General features: G+C 47.0%; 3 protein-coding genes across 4 annotated transcripts in view; 1 reads left to right on the forward strand and 2 right to left on the reverse strand.

Annotated features, from left to right (window-relative positions):
• Positions 1 to 9850, forward strand: part of LOC117591401 (zinc finger protein jing) — a 121308-nt gene extending 111458 nt beyond the window's left edge. Inside the window, exons 2-6 of the mRNA XM_034284652.1 lie at positions 2503 to 6153; positions 6208 to 6763; positions 6826 to 6973; positions 7031 to 7208; positions 7269 to 9850. Coding sequence (XP_034140543.1) covers positions 2503 to 6153; positions 6208 to 6763; positions 6826 to 6973; positions 7031 to 7208; positions 7269 to 7689 — 4954 coding nt within the window. The 3' untranslated portion in view covers positions 7690 to 9850. The remainder of the gene's footprint in view (positions 1 to 2502; positions 6154 to 6207; positions 6764 to 6825; positions 6974 to 7030; positions 7209 to 7268) is intronic.
• A 934-nt stretch (positions 9851 to 10784) lies between these two features.
• LOC117592346 lies at positions 10785 to 11417 on the reverse strand. Its single transcript, XM_034286039.1, is given in 5 exon segments — positions 10785 to 10970; positions 11022 to 11110; positions 11113 to 11177; positions 11179 to 11300; positions 11358 to 11417. Coding segments are annotated over 5 exon segments (522 nt in total).
• Positions 11418 to 13287: 1870 nt separating this feature from the next.
• On the reverse strand, positions 13288 to 19896 carry LOC117591442 (V-type proton ATPase 16 kDa proteolipid subunit). 2 transcript variants are annotated; one of them, XM_034284711.1, is made up of 4 exons: positions 19741 to 19896; positions 18847 to 18958; positions 14507 to 14696; positions 13288 to 14437 (listed from the first exon to the last, which is right to left on the reverse strand). In XM_034284711.1, the coding sequence occupies exons 2-4, from the start codon at positions 18929 to 18931 to the stop codon at positions 14233 to 14235; spliced, it is 480 nt and encodes a 159-aa protein (XP_034140602.1). In that variant the 5' UTR covers positions 18932 to 18958; positions 19741 to 19896; the 3' UTR covers positions 13288 to 14232. The 2 variants fall into 2 exon arrangements, with proteins under 2 accessions (XP_034140602.1, XP_034140611.1); XM_034284720.1 differs by lacking the exon at positions 19741 to 19896 and adding an exon at positions 19153 to 19275.
• Between the last annotated feature and the right edge of the window lie 174 nt (positions 19897 to 20070).

Raw genomic sequence — 20070 nt, forward strand, 5'->3', positions numbered from 1 at the left:
CATAATAAAATGCTGCAAATTGAAAAGAATCATCTATAAACGAATGAGCAATCAAATTCCATAATTGTCAAACGGTACTCTCAAAATGAACATCCAAGAACAAAGTTAAAAGTCACACAAATCCAGGTCGGGTCTGTATACACAGGAAAGTGAAATTCAAAGTGCCGACGGTAAATTTCAAATGCCTAAAAACACACAGAAACACACTCAGAATCTCCCAAAAGAATTCTCAATAATAAAAGAGAGACTGATACAGACAGTACAATCTCCTAATAATATTCAGTATTACTTACAAAAAGATTTAAGATAAATGAATAGACCTGTGATAGTATCATCCTGTTTAGTGCTGGATTTTATTCATAATTCGAGTTCGTTTACCTTGCCCATCAGGAGAACCCATGGCGTTTTGTGCATCCAACATCAATCTATCTCTCTAATCAGCTTATCAACGCATGGAAAACAACAAAAACGGGAACGTGCAACGTGCTCGTAATCTGAGAGATCATTTTTGGGGGTAGGAGTAGACAAACATAAAACTCACAAAGTGTTTCCATTTCATGTGTTTCATGGACAACATTTACTGTGTGTGTGTGTGTGTATGTTTGTTTGTGTGTAGAGTTCTCTAATTCCCGTAGGTAGTCGTCGCCATCGCCCTGTTAGGGCGACAAACCAGAAAGAAACATAAAATTCAGCACTGGTCCGTGTCCGTCCCGTCCCGTCCCGTCCCGTCCGATGTGTAACCCTCGGCCCGACGAAAAACCCAAAAATAAAACCCAAGTCCCGACCCAAACTCCAAGAGCACAAGCAAAGCTTAGGCATAATCTCCGCGTTTAACGGTGCGACTAACAGACGGGGCAGGTGGAATGTGTGCCTGCCACCGCAACCTGGATGATACGATGATATGAAAAGCTAATAAAATATATTACAAATTCCTGGAAACCATAACGAAGCAGAAACAGCGTTGTTTACCGCATGGAAAGCGGCAGAGACGAGCCAACAACAGAAAGCAGAATCGAGTGCAGCAGAAAGCACATGCATACAAAGCGAATATTAAAGCAAATCAAAACGAAAGAATCCACAGCGAATGAGTGGAGCGATGGTGCGAGAGAGAAGGAGGAGAGTGGGAATGCATGTGATGTGTGAAAAAAAAACGCTCAACGCGTTCGTTCTGTTAATTCCATTAAAGAGTAAATGTGTAGGAATACAACAGGAGAATTCTTTTATGCTTGAACCGACTGAAGTATGCCCTTCCTTCCCTTTGTCCACTCAAACGAGACGAAGGAATGGCATACATGCAGCCCAGCCCACAGAGTCGCTGCCTAGCCCCCCACTCCACACTCCACACTCCCATTCCACAGTCGCGTGAGACAGAGACCGCTGCGCCGCTCGCTACCTGAAAACTGAACATTTTCCCGCATTAGATTTCGAGTCGAGTCTCTTGCCCCCGTCCGCTTCTATGCTGCTGCTGCTGCTGCGGCTGCGGCTGTTAGTATGTTGCACGCGGACAAACAGACAATCAAAAAAAAAAAAGAAAGAAAGAAGGAGAGAGGTAGAGAGAGACGCGAGAGCAGAGAGTTTGAGTTTTTATTTTCTTCCTTTTCGGCTGCTTCTCTCGTGGCTGCCTTTTTTCTTTGCTGTATTCCTTGCATGTTTCTTCTTCTCTTCTGTTTTCTGTTCTCGTTTCTTTTTTTTTTGTTTACTTTATGCTTTCGTTTATTTATCGACCCGTTTTATGTGCTACATATGTATGAGAGCGAGAGTCAGTTTTCACGTTTGCTCTCTTTTCTTTGTGGTTTGCTCTCTCGCAACATAATTCTTGTTGTTTTTTCGCTGCGCTAAAAGGACACATTCCTTCCTGGCTTTTTTCCCAGGCTAACATTTGAACGGCCACAGACAGACTAGTGTAGGAGGGAGAGGGCAGCGTGATGAATGCTTTTCATTTCGAAAATTAATCAAATTTCAAAAAGAAATGCGCGCCAAATTAACTCAAAGCAGTCAGCTTTTTGTGTGCATGCTCTTGGGGAAATTTCACAGCTGTTAGCGCACTGTTATAATGCACCATATCGATATTCTGCCCCTGCCCAACACTGGCAGGCAAATAAACAACCGTGGAAAAAAAGAGGGGGCAAAAAAACAACAGTAAAGCGTGTAAAAAAAGAAGAAAGAAACGGCACAAACACACAAACAAATTTCAAGGCGGAAACGCAATGTAATTGCAAAATTGATGAATTAAAACAAGCGCTCGAAGGTGATTCCATTGAAAATTGATTGACAGCAAGACGCGAGTATGCGAGTGGAGTGGGTGTCCACAGAAGCAGCAAAGAAGACAGCCCCTGCCAGGGGCTGCAAAGAAGGTGTGGCTGCGGCCAAAGGAGGAGCATCATCCCAGCGAGCGAACGAATTGATTACCACATTATGTAGTCTAAGCCGTAGCCCATTCCCTTCCGCTACCATGTGATAACGCTTACTTATCGTGTGCTCTCTTTTTGCCTTCTTTTCCAGCGGCGTTGCCACTTCGCTGAGCTGCGCGGACTCCAGCACGGGCTCCAGTGATGCGTCCGAGCCCGGCTCCCCGTACAGTGCGCACTCGCAACTGAGCGACGAACAGCTGACCAAGATGTCGCCCCAGATACTCAGCGGGAGCACCAGCACCAGCAGCACACCCAGCGGCAGCAACAGCTCCTCCACAGCGTCCTCCACCCACAGCAGCGGCCCGACAGCGGCAGCGTGCCCAGCTTCGGCCATTCCCACACACAGCCACGGCCTCAGCCTCAGCATCAGCACTGCCAAACCCACAACGATGCCGATGGCCATGTCCAGTTCTCAGGGGCGACAGCCCAGCCTGCTGCCCACCCTCCAGTGGCCGTGGAACACGAATCTGGGCAGCACCTCCACCGCCGTGCCGGCCGCCGCGGCCAACAAGAAGCGCCCCGCCGGAGGAGCGGGAGCGTCCTCCAGCGGCGCAGACGGGAGCAGTCCGGCAGTGGCGGCGGCCAAGAAGAGTCGCTGCGAGCCCCAGGCAGGAAGCGACGCGAGCAAAAGACTGAAGGCGGCGGCCCTCGAGGAGTCGCAGACGAAAATCACAGGCTTCTTCAAATCCCAGATGAAGCCCACGCCGGGAGGCAAGCTGTCGCCGCCACCCAATGCCAGCTCCAGCACAGCCCCCGGCCTGCACCCGGCCAACACGCTGACCATGAGCACGCCCGCCACCACAGCCTCCTTGAACAAGTACTTTAACATTTTGTCGCAGCTCAAGGAGCAGAAGCAGCAGCAGCAACAGCAGGCGGCAAAGCAGGCCATGCCCACTCCCAGCCCCGCTGTCCTGGCGCCACCACAGCCAAATGCGAGTGCAACGACACCAGCGCCAGTGCCGCTGCCACTGCAACTGCCTATGCCCGTGGCCAACAGCCAGACAACGAGTCTGCCCGTGCCCGCACTGAAGAAGATCGAGCGGAGCACCAAGCAGCCGGCAAAGATCGCCCAAGTGGCGCCCAATCTGCGCAAGACGCCCAGCAACGGCAGCAACCACAGCAACTCCTCCTCCAGCTCCTCGTCCTCCAGCTCCTCGAACGGCTCCAACAGCTCCCAGCACACGGGCAAGTCGCCAGCCAAGAAGCACGTGGCCATCGCCCCGCGCACGCCCGAGATGAAGCAGCAGCAGCAACAGCAGCTCCAGCTGCAGGCGCAGTCCGGCAAGGCAGCCATGGCCTACCGACCGCCAGGCACGAGTCCAGCGCTCAAGCAAAAGATCTCCCCGGCCACAGGGCTGGCCAGCAGCACGGCCACGTGCACCGCCATCACGCATCCCACAACAACGGCCGCCCCGAGCCCCAATCCCAACAGCAATCCCACGCTCTACCAGCTGCCCGTGCAGCTGCCGAATCTAGTCCAACTGCCGCCCCAACTGGCGGCCGCCGCCAACATTATGCAGCTGAACAACGTGGCCAAGGCAGCCATGGCCACCGCAGCGAACAACAATGCAGCCGCCGCGCAGGCGGCCCAAGCAGCGCAGGCAGCCGCCGCCCAGTACTTCCTCAATGGAACGGTGTTCAAGCTGCAGCAGGTGACCACGGCCACCACCACGACGGCGACCACGGCCACGGCAGCAGCTTCCACGGGCAATCCCTTTGGTCTGCTCAGCGCCAACGAGCTTCAGGATCTGCTGATGAAGCAGCAACAGCAACAACAGCTCCAGCAGCAGCAGCTGCAGCTGCAGCAGGCGGTGGCAGCGAAGGCAGCGGCCAGCACACCCTCACCCAACAATGCGGCCAACTTCCAGGAGCTGTTCCAGCAACAGATTGCCGCTGCCATCCAGCAGCAGCAACTGCAACGTTTGGTCCAAGGCGGAGCCGCCGCCGCTGCGGCACAGCCCGTGTTCATGGCCACGCCGGCAGGACTCTTGCTGAATGCTGCCACCCTGCCAGCCATGTTGGCCCAAGCGGCGGCCGCAATTGCAGCCAACAACCAGCAGCAGCAGCAACAGCAGCAGAAAGTGGCTGCTTCGCTGGCACTGCAGCAACATCAACACCATCAGCAGCAGCAACAGCAACAGCAACATCAGAGCCTGCCCGCCCTGCAGCCCATTCCCGCACTGAGCTCCATCTTTGAGCCATCAACGGAGCAGCAACAGCAACAGCAGCAGCAGCAGCAACTGCAGATGCAACAACTCATCACTGCCAGCAACAACCACAATGCCTCGAATAATCTAAGTAGCATCAACAGCACTGCCATGCAACATCATCATCATCAGCAGCAGCAGCAGCAGCAACATCAGCAGCAACTGCATCAGCAGCAGCAGCAGCAGCAACAGCAACATCGTGCGCTTGTAAAGCCTCCAAGGCTCAGCTCTAGCCAGCCCCCGCCGCTGGTGACCATCTCCTCATCCTCCTCCTCGCAGGCAAACTGCTCCCCGGCATCATCGCCAGCTGCCAAGCGGACGTCAGCCCTGCCCAGCGCCAAGCCCTACCAGAAGAGGCTCACGGCGAAGAGCAACGGCGGCGGCAAGTTCCCCACGGGCTCGTCTCCCATCATTGCCACGCCAACGACGCCACCGCCACTCGTGCCAACATCGGCGACCAAAGAACTGTGCCAGCTGCGGAAGAGCACAGCGCCAGCCGTAGCCACACCCACGCCCGCACCCGCGCCCACAACAAGCAATCCCACACCGCCGCTTGTGAGCATTGCCAGCTCGAAGCTGCTGCCCACGCTGAGCATGGCAAAGCAGATGCCAGCCACGAAGTTCGGGAACACCAGCATCAGCATCAGCGGCAGCGGCAGCGGCAGCAGTGGCGCTGGGAGTGGCAATGGCACACCCGATCTGTTTGATCTCGTCAAGAACTCGCAGGGAGCCATCAGCATTGTGGCCAAGCCGACGAGCAGCCATCCGCTGACGCCGCTGCCTTTTAGCTCGCCGAGCAGCAACAGCAGCAGCAGCCTGCTGCGGTCCTCGCCAGCGTTGTCCAACTCGAACTCCTGCACTCTGTCGGCCTTCAGCAAGATCAAGGCGGAGCCCTCGGAGGATTCGGCCTCTGTCCTTGTGGCAGCCATCGGCTCGCAATGCTCCTCGGTCTCCCCCCTGGCCTCGCCCAAGCCCCAGAGCTTTGCTGGCCAGCTGCCCAGCAGCAGGGGAGCACTGGACGTGGTGAAGCACGATCTGTTGCCGGAGTGCAGCCACAGCAACTCGAACTCCAACTCCTGCAGCAGCTACTCGAACAGCGTCAGCTCCGCGGCGGATCTCTCGCTGGAGCCATCGACTCCCGCCTCCCTCAGCTCGCCCTCGCCGGCGCCGTCGCCCTCAGCGGGCAGCAGCAGCAGCCGTAGGGCCGCGAGTCAGACGGACATGCTCAGCGAGATGGTCACCTCGTCGTGCATCTCCAGCGGTGGCGAGGATTGCTCCCAGACGACCACAGACATGACACAGCCGCCGCCGGAGAAGAGCGAGCCGACGGCCACGCCGCCTCCGATTGCCAGCGCTAGGAGCAACAGCAGCAGCAGCAGCGGGAGCAGCAACTACGACGAGGAGGATGACAAGTCGGTGGGCTCTCTGGAGACGCATCCGACGCACAAGCGGCTGCGGGATCTGCCCACGCCCGAGTCCGGTATCGGCGGCAGCTTGAGCAACAGCGAGAGCAGCAACTCCATCGCGGATGGCATGTAAGTAGCTTACCGAGTGGATCGAGAACTGCCTTTTTAATTTCTTTCTTGCAGGTCTGCCAAGTCGGTTTCGGCCTGCCCGCCCACAACTGCCTCATCCGCGTCTGCCTCCGTCTCGGACAGCAACTCCCTGGCCAGCAGCGCACCCTCGCCCGCCGCCCCAGACGTTGCTCCAGACTCCCCAGACTCCATTTCGCCCTGCCCCACGCCGGCAAGCAGCGCGGACACAGTGGTGGACACGGCCCTGGCCGAAGCGGCCAGCAAGAGCCTGCCCAAGTGCGCCATCTCGCCGATACTCTCGCAGCCCAAGACCATCCGGTTCCCGGCAGGCGCTGGGGCCGGCGGCAAGGGTGGGAAGCGGCACGACGGCGTCTGCTACTGGGACAAGTGCAACAAGAAGCACGAGAGCAACTCAAAGCTGTTGGACCACATGCAGACGCATCACGTGAACACCCAGACGGGGCCCTTTGCCTGCCTCTGGGTGGGCTGCAAGGTGTACAACAAGGAGTCCTGCTCGCGCCGCTGGCTGGAGCGCCACGTTCTCTCCCACGGCGGCTCCAAGCAGTTCAAGTGCATTGTCGAGGGCTGCGGCCTGAGGTTCGGCTCACAGGTAAATGCTTTGAGCTGCAGTCTTTAGCTAGGGATTGCCTTTTAACCTTACGTTTCCTACAGCTGGCACTGCAGAAGCATGTGAACAATCACTTCAATGCCACCGACAACGTCAAGGAGAGCACCAGCAAGCGCACCTCCGACCCGCCCGTGCCCAAGCAGCTGCGGAAGAATGGCAAGAAGCTGCGCTACCGCCGACAGCCCTTCTCAGGTGGGTCCCGCCCAAAGCACTCGAAGACTGGCCGACAGCTAACCGACTCTCTTGCAGCTCGCATGTTCGACTTCTTCGACACGGGCATCATGGAGGGGCTGCAGCATCGCCTGCGCCAGATCAGCACGCTCACCAATGGCGCCCAGGCCATCACCTTCCAGGGCCAGTGCGTGATGCGAAGGCGGAACAGCCAGGGCGGACACGATTGCTTCGTGCGCTGGTCCCCGCGCGAGATGTAAGTCCAGCTTGATGGATATTTGTCTTTAACAATGCATAATCCCTCTCTCTTCCACAGAATATCGGACGAGTGGTTGCCCGAGTGTCCGAACCGGACGCGCTGCCACACGAAGGTGCTGCACATCAAGCACATGCGTCCGGCGGAAAAGACACGCGTGGACAGTCTGCTGAGCACGGCGTATAGGCTGCGCTACGATGCACAGCTCTTTGCCGACGATTACAATGTGAACGAGCTGCAGGAGCTGGGTGCCAGTGACTGCGAGGAGGAAGAGGATGAAGAGGACGATGAGGAGGAGGAGGAGGAGGATGATGGCATCTCTGCGACCATCAGCTCGAGGACTGCCAGCAGTGGGACTGTGTCCAGCTACCAGCAGGTGCTCAGCATTGCCAAACTGCAGATGCAGCAGCGCCGCAAGCATCCCCGCAAGCCGCCCAAGATGGTGCCCGTGGTGCCAACGGATGCTCTGGTGCCCATATAAGAGAAACAGAACCACAAGCAAAAAAGTATTCATTAAGTAGCAAGGAGACAAACGAGTAAACAGTGACAACTAGAATAGATATTCTACGATTATAAGTTTAAGCCATCGTACCACATATATCGTACTATATAGATCTATATAAACACACACCAGACAGACACACCATTTAGGGTGCAGATATCAGAGACAGACCACCAGGGCCTACGCTTTGTTCAGTTTGATCATCGATCATCCTCTTTGTTCGCTGTACATTGTACATAGTTACATACATACATACATACATTTATCGCATATACATACATTATCGTATGTAAGAGATCCGAGTCAGTTACTGTGGCCACCTTATCGCAACCCACCCGCGCGCGTTCGAGCAACTGTTATGAACAAAAATGTCTTAAGTTGTAGCGTTTCTAGTTTGTAGGTTTTAGCCCTTAGTTAATTGTACATTTTGATGGAGCAACCCATAGCCTACTATTTGGTAGTGTTAGTGGAGTGGAGTGAACAAGACTTGTTTGTTTCTAATGTATTTTGTATTAGTTTCTCGTGTATTCATGTTTTACTTTCATTTAGTTTCGTTTCGTTTCGTTTCGTTCCCATTGTTTTAGTCGTAACTTTAGGACCAGGCCAAAACTTCCAAAAAACGCACACACAACCCACGGCTCGCTCGGTGGTCCAAGGGTTAACTTTAAAGTAGAGTAGAAGCGAGAGCAAAAAGTGGAGAAAAAACAAGCAAAGAAGGACACAAGACTTGAAGCATTTACAAAAGCTACAAAGAAAGCTGCATCAAATATTTGTAAAACATTTTGTACTCAATTCGAACAGCAATGCAAACAACAAGCCCCAAACGATCGATTGACGATTGATTATCCATTAAGTTAGTGCAAAAATCCCATGCAAAACTCGTCTCCAAGAGGAGCAGTCTGTACATAACATTATAAATAGATATATATATACATATAAAAAATATCATTAACTAGTTTCGCTCTTAAACCCTTTAAGCTACGCCTAAACGAATCATTTAGAACCTGGCCAAGGCAACAACAACACAATCCAATCCCACATTAAACGAACTATGCAAATAAAGTTATCGAAAGGAGCAGCAGAGCCACACATCATACAAAAACACACCCACAAACGCATTAGAACGATTTATCTTTATCTTTTGTATCGTTTTCACTGATTTTGCTGTTGGTTTTACACATGTACATATCTGAACGGCAGGCAGACCCAGACCCAAACCCACACACTCAATTCACATACATAACATACAATATAAACAAAAATTCGCCTTAACAGTAAACGTAATTTATAATTTTTGCTCGACGCCAATGAATTTAAATGTGAATTTAAAGTAAGTAAAACCAAAAACGTAAACTGAATCGAAAAACGAGAGAAAGACACAAAAAACAATTACTCAACACTGCCAAATATTTCGAAAATTTCGAAGGTTGAAAACGCGTAAAAAGTCGGAAAAAGTATTTATTTCAAAGTACTTTGGCAGACTCGCAGGCGATTCGGAGTGTCGATTTTCATCCAAATGGATGAACAACATGAACCCACAGTTGTTAGGAACGACTGAACTGATAATATTTAGTGTGCAAGGAGTCAGCCATGAGATGACTTCCTTCCCCAATGGCAATCCTTTTTCAATATGTTGCAAACCATAAAACTGCCCTAAAGCGATATGTGTATCATAGCTATACGACGAGTAATATTATCATCTGATTATCTGAGTGTTGTCTAGAGATAGTGTAGATGCGTCTCTGTGCCCCAATTAGTTTTAGCCGATAATTGTATACCAGAATCAAATATATATATACACAAATCTATGTGCGCCCCTGTATGTATAGTGTATGTATATGGCCCCCGCCTGGCTTTTATAGAACCTGATCGTGTGTATGGAAAGCAATACTTTACATAATACTTTGTAATCGCTGATCGAGTTTAGTTCTTCCATTCGGTTCCACTTTCGATGCCTTTCACCCAAAATTGTTCAAGGCTTTTGTATGGCAACAACAAAACGAGAGAAATTAAAACTAAAACACAAACGGAAGGAAAGGAAAAAGGAAAAAGATTAAGATGAACAAAAAAGAAGATAAAGATAAAGAAATTCAAATAAAATAAAACTACCTCAAATTTTTGCAAGCATAGAGAACACAAACAAAAAGGAATTTTTCGATACGAATTTTCTAAAGCAAAACAAAGAGTATTGTAATGTATTGTATTGTATAGTATTGTATTGTACAGTTCATAAAGAAAAAAGTGCATTCAGGAACCGATAGAACCGAACGAACGAACAACAACAACAACAAGGGAAAGCATAGACACGTAGGACACACACATACAAACGTAGGCTAATTCCATATTTTGCTAATATACCGTACAGTCAAGTCAGTCTACACATATACACATATACACAAATACATACATACATACATACATACAGTGTGTAGGATAAGCCATGCTCCAGTTATACAGTTATTACGAGTACGTGACTCCGATCATTTCGGTAGGGAGTTTCGCTGCCCTGCCCTGCCCTAACCTTTGCTTTGCCCTGTTTTAGTTTGTGTACATAGAGGAACGGGACTTATCCAGTGCGAGATATACATGTATTCGATATATCATAAAAATAAAGATTAATATTACAACCGCTTTAATGAATTGCAGAGGGAAATCAATTATGAATCCATCAATAGCAGACGTACAGTAGCAGATGTTGTGCACATGCACATGTACGTGTGTTTGTCTTTTCGGTTATGGCCAAGCAACAGTTGAGTTAACATTCGTATCCATACGGGCAGATGCAGATGCAGGTTATAGATCCCAGAGCCAGCAACTGCAGTTGATTCAAATGTAACTAATGTAATCAAAAGAAAAGATATATATATATATATTATATGAACTATATACAATATACACACAAAACAGAACAGAACAGAACACACACACGTGGCATAGTATATACAAGTGGACTCAAACAGACACTGAAACCCGAAGAACAGAACATGTAAACGCGCTGAGAAATGAAAATATATAGAAAGAAAAAAAATATGTTGCAGTTGTCAGTTTTATTCCGAAAAGAGTCCAGCCGGCTTCTACGGCTTGGGTCTCTTCTTGCTCTTCACCGTCAGCATGGATTGCATATGGAACTTGACGCTGCCTATGTGCTCGCTGATGGTAGAGTTCTTATCCACGATAACGGAACTCAGCTGGTAGATGCCAATGGAAAAGGGTGGTACCAAGGATGTGTCCAAATAACCATTGCGAGCGAAGAGATGGCCCTGAAAACGAGAGTACAGAATGGAGAAGGGAGCGAAGACCACAAACCATACCGAAATCGGGAAGGAGTGGTTCACATTGGTGAATCGCTGCGAACACTTCCACATGATGACACCGTAGGGCAGAAAACTCCGTTTACGTTAACGGACACATCCACCAGGAAAGGCTTCCACTGATTGGCATAGTCATCTATCTATATAGTCTTAAATCATGTTGGCGATCGCCCTATTCCAGTTGATCGCTTTCAGACTGCAGGATATATTTTTTACCCGATCCGGATTTTCTTGGCATTCGATGTTCGTCAACTTGTACACCAACTGATCATCGCAGAGCTATGGGTAAAAATTCACTCCTAACGTTATTGAATCTTTCCCTAATTGAGTGCTTACCACTTGCCTCTTGTCGAGGCAGAAGCAGAGAAATAGGAGTAGCAGCAGCTCGGTCTGCATTGTCGAAAGTATCTGCATCCGGAGTGTAAAATCAACTCTAAGTTTGATGGTGGTGCGTAAGCGAATATTAATATATTTTTAATGGTGACAATGTTCATTTCCAGCTATAATTGAAGTACATTTTTGTGATCTGGAATGGCATTCTTTTCATTTTATAGCGTGGAAAAATACCTAAAAATGGACAGGATACGTAATCAAGGCAACGGTATCTCGGTTACAAACAAGAACGCGATCGATATTTAACTTATATAACGATCTAAAAAGTAACTCAGAGTAGACAGCAGTCGGTGAATGTTGGACCGCTCTGGGTGTGCCATGGCTTCCTGTGACAAAAAACAAAACTATCTTTGTTCCTTGAAGAATGCTTTTACAGCCCCATTCTAAGCGAAATCTGAAAACTTTCCCCACAGATCCCACCCTTTGAAAACACATCAAGGTTTTTTTTTGGAAATTAGAAATTACAATTTATTTCATACAATGTCTGTTGTTGGTTGTTTGCTTGCTTCGGATGTTGTTTCGAATACACAGTTACAGTTCTAAAACCTAATCATCGATTGCATATGGGTTACACATAGGTAGGTAGTTAGGTAAGGGGTCGTGTGTATACAGAGTGGGAATACGGAGGAACACATACGCACAAATAACAATAATAAATCGTGACACAATTTGATCGCAATAATCTTAACAAAATACATATAAACGGATTCCACACAGGATTTGCTCGTTTAACAGTTGTCAACCAATGGATCGATCGATCGCACCTGCTCCAAGGCCAGGCATCTCCGCCACCACTCCGCAAAGTGAACGCGACACGGGCGCTGCAGCTTTGATGAGCAGCGGAGGAGGACCTGGGAATGGATCAGCGGTACGACACATTCTTATGTACAAATGCTAATTGTGTAGATCTCGAGGTGTGTGTGTGTTTTTTGTTTGTCTTTTTGTGCCTGTTTTGTTGTTGTTTTTGCATAATTGTGGGGGCGGGAGGTAGGTGCAGTCGGCACGACCAACGCCACGAAAAGGCGACTCCCTGCACAGGTCGGACACCTCCGCATTCTCAGCATCATGAATGCATCGGCGAGCGACGGGCAGGGGTTGATGTCGCCTTCTCGGGCATGGCGATCGAGCCGTCTGTAACGCCTCCCTCAACAACTTATTGTTGATGCTTGCCGCATGCCACATACAAATCGATCGATGGCTTGATGGTCTCGCTTTCGATAGGTTTTAAGTTAATTAATGTTTGTGTTTTGCTCACATAACTTCTAATTTGTGGGATTTTACAATTTTTTTTGTTGGATTTTCTCGTAGACTTTAGTTTTGGATGATTGGAGGATGTTCTCGGTTGTTCCGGTTGTTGGATGAGGGGATTGGGGGTTGTTCCATCTGCAACCGCCGTCTACGCCTTTTTGGGTTCTGCTTGCACGACTTTTGTTTGTTGGTTTATAATTTTGCTACTACAATTTCTCGTTAATATTTTATACATAATATATATTTGATATATATAATTATATTTCTTTACTATACAATAACAGCGGAAAAGGTTGGTTGTTGTTGTGTTTCTTGGTTGTTTGTTGTCTTGTTGCTTTCTTCGTACGTTTGTTTTTTATAACAACTTCTCATGTTAATATGTATAAGTTTAATGATTTCTTGATCTCTTCTCATTTCTATATATATATATATATATATATATATTCTGTATATATTATGTATATCAATACCGTAATTGTTGTATTACCGTCTCTTATCACAAAAAATCATAATTATATATATATATAATTTATTATTATTAATTTTTAATGTATTATTCTTAGAATTGAACAATAATTAAAAATAAACATAGGACTTAGTTACGTTTTTGTTGGTTTTTTGTATGTGTGTGTGTGTGTGTGTGTGGTAATTGTATATGAGTTTGTGTGTGTGTGAATGATTGCATGTAGTTGTAGTTGGTTGCAGTTGACCTTTGTTGAAGTATTGCCAAGTATTTAATCGCTGTCCAGCTGCAACAGAACTCCTCCTCATTCCTTTGGACCCATGTGATACACCAGCCGACTGTTGTGAGGTTCCACCTGCAAGCAGGTGCGCCCAAACAGCTGGATGGCATATCGGACGGGCAGGGGGGTAGAGCGAGGAGACGAGTTCTGTTGCATTGGGGCAGCTGAAGCAGATGTTGTTGCTTCCTGCTTGTTTGTTGTTTTGTTGGTTGTTTTTTGCGGGGCCCTTTCGCTTATTTTGTTCATCTGGTGCGGCCGCGTGGCCACAGGCCGCAAGTTTCTTTTGACAATTGTTGGTTGATTCTTTACAGTTTTTCTTTTGTTTAACGAACTTTACATATACACTAAACATTATTTAATAATAATAATGGAAAAAACAAATAACAAAGAGCACACAAATGTGGAGCGCAAAATAATAAGATAAAAAGAGGAGAATTTCTTGATATAGCAAAACTCATAATTATTACAACTTTACGAACTTAACTGCAGATTGTTTTCCTTGTTAAAGGTTGAATTTGAACGGAAAATAACTAAGCTAAACCAGGCGCCAGCAACCCATAGTGGATCGAGCAGGCACTGTCCCGTGGGTGCAACACGCGGCGGTACTCTTGCCATTCTCGGTCGACGAACTTTATTCCGATACGTTGAATCTTGTTGCTATATACAAACGGTCGTCGCCGGAACAGCCACCGCACGCGCACTGCTGTGGGACTGATGTTACGATTGATGTTACCTGCCGATCCTGCCGCGGCTGCTGGTGTTGCCGCGCAGACTGCTGGGACTGTTTGTCTATTTGCTGTTGTTGTTGTGTGGTTGAATTGATTGATTTATTTCGTGTACAGGTAGATGGCCACAATCAGACCGTAGAGACCCAACACTTCGGCGAAGATGAGAATCAGGATCATGCCGACGAACAATCTGGGCTGCTGTGCTGTACCACGGACACCGGCATCTCCCACGATGCCGATCGCAAATCCAGCTGCCAGGCCGGAGAAACCCACCGACAGACCGGCTCCCAAGTGTATAAACCCTCTGTTGGATAATCACATTTTTGGAATGGTTAGTAGTCTGATGAGTGGATGAATTCCAATGAATATTTACCTGAAGAGTGTGTACTTTGAGGGTTCTTCCAGCGCGCCGGCAATCAGCACAGCCACGACCAGGCCGTAAATGGCAATGATACCCGCCATGACAACAGGAATGATGGATTTCATGATCAGTTCAGGACGCATCACCGACATGGCAGCAATACCGGTACCAGACTTGGCAGTGCCATAAGCAGCGCCGAGAGCTGTAACAATTAAGAGAAAGAATAAAATTAGTTTCAAGTTCATCAGATGCAACTTTCTCCCACTACCATTGGTCACACTGGTTATTCCAAGGCAAAAGGTGTGGCAACGCTTTATCTAACTAACAAAAAAGGGTAACACCAAATCCACAAATATCTACCTTATGTAACTTCTCGCTTTCGAGCAATATTTGTAGCATTCCCCCAAAAAATAATGGCAATTGTTTCATTTGAGCAATTCTGATCGCGATCGTAGCAGAAAGCGGTTAGTCACATGATCGTTTTGAACTGTCGGTTTTCGATGGAAAAAACCCCCCACGATCCCCACTTCACATGAATTACGCTCTCCCTTGGAGCTGAGTATAACAACCGCTCTCTCTCTCTCTCTCTAGCTGTCAAATTCCGAAAGTCAGGCAAAATTTTGATAAGGCCAAGCCAAAGTTTACACAAGGGAAATATAAAAAGAGAGGAACATGGGCGGCGAGAGTGCCGTGTGCCAATTTGCCAGGTAGGTCTCATGGGGGAGCGATTCTATGTATTGCAAAGCATTAATTGAAGTGCAAAACCAGTTTCAAATGGCGGTCAATGGTATTTGCCTGTGTGAGTGTGTGTCTCTGAGCGTGAGAGCTAATAAATCGAATTAAAACACACACACACAATAGCAATAATGGTTGGCTAAATACTCATACTCGCTTATATGGGTGTTGTATTCAGTGCGAACGCAAACCATATCTGAGCGGGAGAGCACGAGCCACAGTAGCGGGCCCTACTCATCGCAGTCATGTGATTTCATGTTAATTAACTTATATATTTTTCCTCCCAAAGCAAGTTATTGGAATATAATCAAAGGGAAATTCTTATAAAGCATTTACACATTTTCATTCTTCAATTTGTTGCCAGCTACGTCACGAAACAGGAAAATGGTCGAGTATGGTAAATGAAAACCAGAATGAACTTGAATAAACCATTTTTATTTCGAACATTCATAAGGTCGTGGTGTTTAACTCACAGATATGAAACTGGTATATTCTATACGAGCATATCTGAATGTGCGTTGTGTGGCCCCGCATTACGTCCAATTGTTGCAATTAATAAAGACAAAATTCAGTGTAGAATTATTTTGAATAGATACAAATAAGAGTGGAGTAGACTTTGAGAATTACGATGAATCAATTGATTAATTTTCTCTCAATTTGTCACATCTAGCAACAATATATCGGGTCCCGACTGTAGCACGGTGCGTGTAAGCGCAGCCTCAACCGTAATGTGGACCAGTGTGTACACACATTGCAGGCAATGTTTTAGCGCCTGCGGCTGGCATTGACGCACTGCTGTGTATCGAAGCCGCATTTAAATCAGCAAATAATTTAAAAAGTTGGAGTGGCATTGACTTGTTTGTTTGCTAACAGCTACGGCTACAGCTATTGGCTATGAATTTCAATTATTCATACATTCACTAATACACATGTACATGCATACAATACACATGCCTCTGCATATAGCATTTATCAAGCGACAGACGGTATCGCAGACGATACTGTGGGGCTCGAGAAATACAAGGAATTGGGAGTAAGAGGAAGGGGACTAGGCACTGGCGACAAAAGAACAATAATCAACAACAACTGCCAGCACATTCAAAGATAATTATAAAAATGGGGGAGATAGAGAGAGAAAGAGCAAGAAAAACACAGCATCAAGTGAAAAACGAATAAAAAAAAAAACAAATTGAAGGCGTCACAGTTGAGTGAACGAACAGCAAGGCAGCAGAATATGAGGAGGGAGAGCCGGAACCAAAGAGAGTCGTCGAGAGAAACAAGTGCCATTTTGTTGTAGACAAGTTAAAGTCAAAGGCATAGCCAGAGGCCAGAGGAATGCACCAACATGCGATACAACAGCATGTACAAATTACCGTTGCAGGTGGGTGTCTGTCTGTCTTTCTCTGTCCCAAAGCCATTTGTTCAGATAATCTTCGGTGCGACAAGAATTAGTAAGGAGTAGTATAAACAGATAAGATAAATGTAGAACCAATTCCGTGATGTACTCAACACAGGGTGATGCATGGGAGGCGCGGGCTGGGCCAGGTTCATTGATTAAAATGCAATAGAGAAAGACATGCTCTCATGCACGCACACATCGTCATCTTTTATATTTGCCACGTTTTGCTTTCGCTCCCACACAAAAATATACGGTGCATGAAAAAATACATACAAATATACACACATAAAGACAGGGTTATAGAATGAAGCTGTTGGAATGTTTTTTATAGAAATTAAATGCTTAGACAGTCACGTGTAGCAACAAATTTGTCGGTGTGGTATAGCATTTTTTACATAATTAACTTCCCACCCACAGACGGCTCCTGGGCTTACTACTGTTCTCTGTGTATATCTACTACTATTTCGGGCACTGCGATTGCGCAGGCGGGCGTAGGATTGTGTGCTGTGTCATTGTGTGAAGGATTTTCGTGTCACTCGGTGTATTTCTGGACCCGAGCCACAGAGGAGGATGTGGAACATCAGCTAGCGCCTCAGCTTCTGATAAACGCAAGCGGAAAGCAACGCCCATTGTTCGTTCGCTTGGAAATCGGCAATGAGTCAGTCAGCTGAAAAAGTTAACTGCAGTTGCGAGCTGGAGTGCGAGAAGGGGGTAGAGAGTAAAGAGCAACTGGAATTCTCGCTCATGTGATCGTGTAGTAGGACAGCGTTGCCAGGCCGGGAAAATGATCGTTGAACAAAAGCTTAAAATTGATTTATGCTATTGACTTAATTACATAAGCACTTTGGATGGGAGTGATATCTCTGTTGCTGGGGATTGTACATGCAGCGTATCAACGGACCTACTATGATAATAGACCAAGCAAACATTCGGGCAACCTTCCTCTTGATTGCCACCACCTCACAGAATGGCAGGGGCTGGAGGGAAGGTGCAAATCACAAGACAAGTTTCCGACGCATGACATAAGAATTGCGTCACAAATTAGTTGATTTGTGGAAAGCCTTTGCTTTTGTGGGGTTTGGGCCACCTTCTTCTTACCGGCATAGCGCGTGCTACTTTACTGCTACTCTTTTCATATGATGCCTTGCGACATACATCCACTTCCACCACATCACATCGCTTGAGCACTTGCTATCTTATCAGCCAAGTCAATTGGTAAATAAGCCACTTATCAGTAAGGTAAATACAGAATGAATGGTCTCTGATAAGCTAGAAAAAACGATCATACCCCAGGGCATGTGATGTCTACAGGGATACGATTGATCATGCATTCAGCGATTTTGGCATGTGATTACCCACAGGGGTGTCGGGGGAAAACAATAGATCCACAAGTTTGTGGACATTAAGAGGAATGGGGCCAAACATTTGTCTGCTGAGGGGGAGGGATTTTGTGCATTACAATGTCAGTGTGATAGTGACACGTGCCCCCGTCTTGCCGACACTTTTTGGGCTCCATATTTTCAATCAATCACACTCATTATATCCTTGCCCCCTTGTGCTAGCAAGAGCTCGTGCTGCTACTCTAACCAATAAATGATGGGAAAAAAACTAAATGTGGCAACACTGTCATTCTGGTCTTGTGACTGTTGTGTGAAAAGGAAAGCGAGCTTCATAAACTTCACAAAAAACAGTAACTCTTCTTACACACACACACACACACACATTCACCCAATGCCAAATGCGAGAGAGTGCGCAAGCGAGCGAGAATCGTTGCTCTCACATCAACCATGTGTGAGTGTGTCGGTGTGTGAGTAATGCCGTTTTTAGCATGTTGAAAGAAAAAGACGAAATTTCTAATTTGGCCACTGCAAATAAAACGTAATTACAAGCTGCCAAATTTCTATGAAAAGTGAATAGAATCTGCATGGTGTTTTCTATGTGATGGAACCAACTTTTCTGGCTAAAACATGGTACATTTTCTGCCAGTCACGCGCATACTAGCGCAAAGAACTTCTTCTTTGTATGCGTACAACCATCTATCTGTATTCAATGGACTACACACTTGCCGCTATTTCGCGGTACACATACACGCATTGGTTTTCGCAGCTACTGGTGCCTTCTGCTTCTCCTACTCTTCCTCTTCCACCTTTTACGCCACACGAAATGTTCGATTTTTTTCGGAACAGGAGGATGTTTAATTTTAGTGGTTCACACTTACCCGAAAAGATGATGGCGGAGGCTGCGCCCATAACACCGAAGAAGGGGCCATAGATGGGGTTATCGCTGGACACTTCCGAAGACATTTTGCTTTGTTTTGTGTTTGTTTTAGGCTACAAATGAAAAACGAGATTTTAATTCGTTTCGCTGCTGACTGCACTTGGTTTTCTTTCGGCGTTTTGCACGGCTAAAGGTTATGCGCGTTCTTTGTATGTAGGTAGGTATGCGTTGCTTTGAGTCGAAACAAAGTATTTATATTATATATACAATATATGTGGTGTACATATATGTAAAAAAATTTCTTTACGCTGCTCTGCGAACCACAATGCTTGCTGCTTCCACGACGAGTGAGCGCGCAAAATGAAACGAGACTAGGAAGACGAGACTCGTCCGATTATTGAATTTTATCGCGAGAGTTGAGTGCCTGTGTGTGTGGTGTCATGTGCCTGTGTGAGTGAGAGCGTGAGCGCATGACAAGATGTGCTGCCGCTCACATGAGCAAGAAGTAACTTCAATTGGCAATGGACTGGAAAAATACACGCACGCACACACGTAACACATACACACACGCATAGAACAAGGCACATGGAAGTTTTTCAAGTCTGCTTTCCTTTCAAAAACTTGACAATTTCGCGTTTCATATTGTTTTATTAATTTTCCTCGTTTTTTTTTTCTACTTTTGCGCTCTCAGCGCAGGCGCACACACATACACGATCCCATTGCCGTTGGGGCTCAGTGATGTTCGTGTGTGTATGTGCACGTCGTGGCAGTTTGCTGCAGCAAAGCTTGTACAAACTCGAAAATTGTCGCAGGAGCAATGTAGATTAGATGAACTTTTCTTAGTTTTCGGGCCTCACATGACCCTTTGGTCGTTGGTTTGTTTGTTCACACTCACGTGATTAGAAATCTAATTAAAAGCAATGTGCTGCTCTGTGGCTGGCCTCTTTCGGGTTGCTGCTGGCTGCTTGGCGACTAACGCTTTGTTGCGGATAACGGCACTGAACTCCAACGAGATATTTTTCTTGGCTTTTATAAACTTTAGTCACGGGGGCGGATTGGTGGTTAATAGTGTGACAGCGGATTATGCGATCAAAAATACTGTTTGAACCCTTAGGAATATACCAAAAAAGTATGCAACATGCCATTAAATACTGATATACCTCAGCTAAAATCCGGTGCAAAATAATATACCGGAAACGGTTTCCATTATCGCGAAAAACAGTTT

This window comes from Drosophila guanche, unplaced genomic scaffold, assembly GCF_900245975.1.
Source record: "Drosophila guanche unplaced genomic scaffold, DGUA_6, whole genome shotgun sequence".
Lineage (NCBI taxonomy): Eukaryota > Metazoa > Arthropoda > Insecta > Diptera > Drosophilidae > Drosophila > Drosophila guanche.

Bases quoted from the DNA above. Each gene is read 5' to 3' on its own strand.
- LOC117591442 (XM_034284711.1), bottom strand. From the start codon at position 18,931: ATGTCTTCGGAAGTGTCCAGCGATAACCCCATCTATGGCCCCTTCTTC. The intron at 14,697-18,846 runs GTAAGTGTGAAC...TAATTGTTACAG, and splicing joins CTCCGCCATCATCTTTTCGG to CTCTCGGCGCTGCTTATGGC. The intron at 14,438-14,506 runs GTAAATATTCAT...ATTATCCAACAG, and splicing joins TCAAAGTACACACTCTTCAG to AGGGTTTATACACTTGGGAG.